General features: G+C 49.0%; 1 protein-coding gene across 1 annotated transcript; it reads left to right on the top strand.

Annotated features, from left to right (window-relative positions):
* Positions 1 to 313: 313 nt before the first annotated feature.
* RIPPLY1 (ripply transcriptional repressor 1) lies at positions 314 to 3,003 on the top strand. Its single transcript, XM_049643278.1, has 4 exons — positions 314 to 492; positions 1,401 to 1,476; positions 2,081 to 2,145; positions 2,697 to 3,003. Exons 1-4 carry the CDS (start codon positions 347 to 349, stop codon positions 3,001 to 3,003), a joined length of 594 nt encoding a protein of 197 aa, XP_049499235.1. The 5' UTR covers positions 314 to 346.
* Positions 3,004 to 4,987: the final 1,984 nt, after the last annotated feature.

The following is a 4,987-nucleotide window of genomic DNA, read 5'->3' as shown; positions in this document are numbered from 1 at the left end:
CCTCTGGCCTTGCTACTGCATGGGGAATTTGCACAAATGGTGTGTGATTTGCCCCTTTTGTGTTTTCCTTTCTGACTTGGAGGTAAAGAAAATCCCTCACCCCCCACTGACTCTCTGTTTATTCAACTGGGAGAGCTTTCACACCCAGGGACCCAGCTCCCCCTCCCTGAGCTCCCATTCTAAATCTTCATCCCTCCTCCCAGGTCCCCCAGCCCTGCACTGCCCTGAATAATTTATGAGTCCAAGAAGGCCTTATAAAAGGGTCTCCAAGGAAAGGCCAGAAGAATGCAAGAGGTTCTGAGAAAAAGGAGCCCCTACAGCCTGCCTGGCTTCCAATTCCCTAAGGATGGACTCTTCTGTTCCTGCTGCTGCCCCTGTCCCAGCCCTGGCCCTGGCCCTAGCTCCAGCCCTCCCGCAGGCCCCCGAGGCACTCCCTGGCCTATTAAGTCCATCACCACTTGCTTCCAGACAGCATGTAGGTGGCAGTGAAAGGTAAGTGGAACTTGGCCTTTGGCAACCTGAATTCAGGTTTAATGGGGTCATGGGGGAGGAAAAAAATGAAATGTCCAGGATGCCCCTGCTCTCCATGGAGGAGTAAGGCAAAGCCTCACAGCCCTCAGAGACTGCCCCTTCCAGATCCCAGGCTGAAATACCTCAACTGGCTTCCCACCTCACTCATCCCTCTTGGTGGCAAGAAGGGACTTGGGGACAGTGGACATTGCCAAAGCTGAAAGCCAAGCAGCCAGGGCCTCATAGGCCAAGTTCCTCAGTCCACTGAGGAGCACAGGGGAGACTGCCATGAAGCCTGAGTTTAATCTGACCCAGGCTGAAGAGGGGGTAAAAGAGGACCAGAGTCCCAAGAAGCCTTTGACTGGGGGACTGTCTCCTTCCGACCACACCATAAGATCTCCATTTGCTTTTTTTCTGACCTCTGGAAGTCCAGCAGGGAAGCAGTGGGCCCAAGAATATTTCAGACCCCTTTCCCCAGCCCAGGAAGATGGTAGGACTCTGAGCTCTACTTCTTGGAACAGGAGGTGGAGGCAAGATATTTTCCACATTCCTCCAAACTTTTAACATTCCAAGAAACATTTAGTGACATGCCTACTGTGTACCAGGCATTGTACTGGGTGTTGGGGATTCAGACATCATCAAACATAAATCTGCCCCTAAGAAGCTCAAATGTGAGTAAAAATAATTACAAAACAACATGACAAAAGCAATGATCACATTGTTCAAGCAGGGAGGAGGCCCCCTGACCTGGGCTTGAGGTCCTCAGGAAAGGTTTCCTGGAGTAGATGGCATCTGAACCAAGTTTTCGGGAAGCCTCTTTTGTTATCTCAGGGATTTCCAGGCTCCAGTTTCCTTCCTCCACTGATTGAGCTCCTCCTTCTTTGTCCTAGAGGAGCTTGCCTTTGGAGGCCCTGGCTGTCCTCTACAAATGACCCACCAACGGAGGTGAGGAAACTTATAGACTCAGTGAGTTTGAGCCCCCGTTACACACGGTCACATGCATATGCAGCCACATGTATTCACATTGACCAGATCCCTTTCCAGAGAGCCCTTGACCTTGGTCCAGGGCTGTGGATGTGGGATAGCATCTCCACAGACTTGTGCACATTTGATTCTGGCTCTGGGAGGAAGGCAGACCCAAGGTTTCCATGGCAGTTTGAAAGATGAAGAGACAGTGCCCAGAGAGGGGAGGGACTTGGGCAGACCCCACAGATAGTCTGTGGTAGAGCTGGTGCTAGAATCCTGGTCTCCTGGCACCTAACCCTAGTGCTCTTCCCCCAAACCCATCTCCAAATCTTTGCTGCTTAGAACTCTGTCTCCTGGACAGTCTCCAAACAACACAGGTATTAGAATAGGGGCAGAAAAGCAAACAACCCCCAGGATTCTGTGCCCTTGTTTTACAACCAACACCAGGACACAACTCTTGCTGTGGGGCAGGAAAGGGCTGCTCCCAGGGATGTCTAAGATTTCTTCTAGATTATCTTACCTGTAGGTTTGTGACCTCTGATACAGAGGAGGCAGTTGTCTGGCCACGTACTTTGACCCACATGCTAGCTTTTGCTTTGGACAGGCTACTGGTGGGGCAACAGGTGCCAAAGTCACCAAGGCTAACTCCGAGTTCCATCACCCTGTCAGGTAAGCTTCTGGCACCAAGCTCGGAACTTGATGTAGATCCATTAGCTCTTTAAATCTTCACAACATCCCTGTGAAGCAGGAGTGGGGAGGCAATGCCACTATCTCTTTCATAGACCAGGAAACTGAAGCCCAGAGTGGTTAAGGGAATTGGCCAAGGTTGCCTTCCCTGCAGGCACCGTCAATGACCCCTAAGAATGAGCCCCTATGGACAGCTTCAGTGAAGAAAGACTTAGTAGGACATGGAGGACACAGGGCTAAGTAATTCTTGGCTAGAAGACCTTCTGAAGTGGCGGGTGGGGGTAGGATCTGTGTCAGAGTTGTCAGGTGCTGGGGCAGGGGCTCCCCACAGCTATAGGCCCACCAGACATTACCTTCCTGCTTGGGGTCAATTTGTAACAATCTAGAAGGTTCTGTTACAATGCTTGCTTTCTTCTTTTCCCTTTCACCTCATTAATGCAGGTAAGGGAAGGAGTATAGGGGTTGGATTCCTTCTTGGCCTGTATATATGAGACCTGTGGAAGTTAGGGACCATATTTCTTCTCTGTCCACAGGTTCTTCTGGCCTAAATCCCACTCTTTTGACTACCTGTACAGTGATGGGGAGATTCTGCTGCAGAACTTCCCTGTCCAGGCCACCATCAATCTATATGAGGACTCAAACAGTGAAGAGGAGGAGGAAGAGGAAGAGGAAGAGGAAGAGGAAGAGGAAGAGGAGGAGGAGGAGGAAGAGGAGGAGGAAAAGGACAAAGAAGAGGAGAAAAAAGAGAAGGCAGATGAAAAGGGGCTGGAAGAGTGTGTGAGGGCACCACACATAGCCACAGCTCATCCTCCTTTCCCACTCTTGATGTGCCCAAACTGAACCAGTCAGAGTCTGATTGGGGTTTAGTATGCTTGGCAAGCCTCTAGAGCATCAGTTTGACAGGAATCTCCGGATATAGCCCTCTGTATTGAAAGTTGGGCTCTTGAGTCACCAGGTAACTCTGGCTATATTCAACTGGCCTATGAACCTAGACCTCGGGCACCTCATTGTCTGTGTTGCTGTTGTGTTGAGTGAGAAGGTCCAAGGAACTCTAGGGCAAGACTTGCTTTCCGAAGTCCCCTGGAAGCAGATCAAGACAATGCATGCCCATGTGGAGAGGAACAGTTACTCTTTGTTGGTGGTGGGGGGAATCTTTGACTCTCCAGCATTCTAGCTGGCCACAGAGTCCTGTCTCCCCACAGAAAGCCTGACATCTGGCTTCACCTCCAGGGATACAACCATCAGATACAAGTAAAGTTGAGGCACCTCTCTGATGGGCCTTGTAGGAAAGGAAAGGGGCATCTAGAAAATCAGCTTGCTTTTGGGGGCCTCCCTCCATTTTGCCTGCTATCGATTGGGGTCTGTGTGTTGGTATGAAACGAATCAGGAGAAAAATAAACTAGATTATGTGTGTTCTTTTCCTGGAACTGTGCTGATTTCTTAACTGAACTATGCCCATGTTGTGAAGCCACAGGCAGAGGGTCAGAGACCAGCTCAAGGCCAATTCATTGCCTTACCTGAGGTCAGTTGACAGATTTTACTCCATGGGAATATAGGGCCAGGGACCCAGCATGGGGCCAGGCTCTCTCTGTCAACTTGTGAAATCAGTTAGGCTTGATTAAACTTCAAAGGCAGCTTAGGAAAGTAGCAAAAAGGCCCCCCAAAAAGCAGCTTGAAAGTTGGGAGGATGGCTGAGGGGAAGAGTGAGAGGTACAGCCTCAGTTGAGCTTTGGAGATAAGCATATGCCTGTTTTGGGGGAGGATCAGAGGGTTAGTAACCCCCTGTCAACTTTATCTCCTTGATTCCCTTTGTATCTACCACAGCTCAGGTCTTCATGCCTCTCCTGCCTCAATTACACCAACTAATGTTCTTGCCTCTGGCGGGTCCCTTTGCAATTTACCCTCCTCACTGGCCACCAGGTCACACCATGTTGTGCCCCTGTGTAAAACCTTACCATGGCTCTTCCCTGACTCCCCAACAGTTGGATTTATCCTTTTTTTTTTTTTTATTTTGATCACAGACGCTCTTGAGAATCTAGGGCTTCTCTATTCATATATTCACAAACCAAGTCCTTAATTTGATATTCTAGGCTGTTCAACAGCCTGGTTCTTGCCTGTCTCTTCAGACTCATCTCTTGACAGTTGAAGCCTATGCTGTCTGTCCTTGAACATGTCATGCTTTCTAACACCGTTTATGACTTTAAGCCACTGTCTGGAATGCCTCAACACTTTTGTATGTCTGTAAGCTCCCATTCATCCAATAGGACTAGCTCAGACACGTTCCTGTGAGGAGCCTCCCTACACCTTCCAGTCCAGGTTGGACGTCCCCATATATTCAGTACCTCCTCTGCCATAGCATCTGCCTCTCTTCCTACGCAGTAAGATGGGGTTGTGTTTGATAGCCCCTTTTGACTTTATCACACAGCATGCTGCCTGGCACAAAGGACATACATACCCAGGAAATGTTGAAGGAAAAAGATTCTCAGGTCTTCTTAAAGAACTGCCTCTGTCCCTCCACTTGCTAGCTTCCCATATCTTTGTTTAGCTACAAACAGGGCAAGGTAATGTCATTTGACTCCAGAACAAAATGCTGGCCATATCTCCTCCTCCTTCCACTTAAGAAAGGCTGCTTCATTTCTGAGCCCTAGCTGGGAAATGCCTGACCTTGGACACACTTTGAGCAGGCCACCAAACACACATCGGTGCCATCTATTGGTCAAGATTTAACCTATTTCCTTAATGAAGGCCACCAGACAGTTGACCTTTGACCACTGTAGTTCTTTTAGTCCATCTAAAGTAGTTCATTTAGTCCATTTACTTATAA

Source organism: Panthera uncia, chromosome X (assembly GCF_023721935.1).
Source record: "Panthera uncia isolate 11264 chromosome X, Puncia_PCG_1.0, whole genome shotgun sequence".
NCBI classification, from domain to species: domain Eukaryota; kingdom Metazoa; phylum Chordata; class Mammalia; order Carnivora; family Felidae; genus Panthera; species Panthera uncia.
The sequence above is the reverse complement of the archived record's forward strand: the minus strand, read 5'-3'. Positions and strand labels throughout refer to the sequence as shown.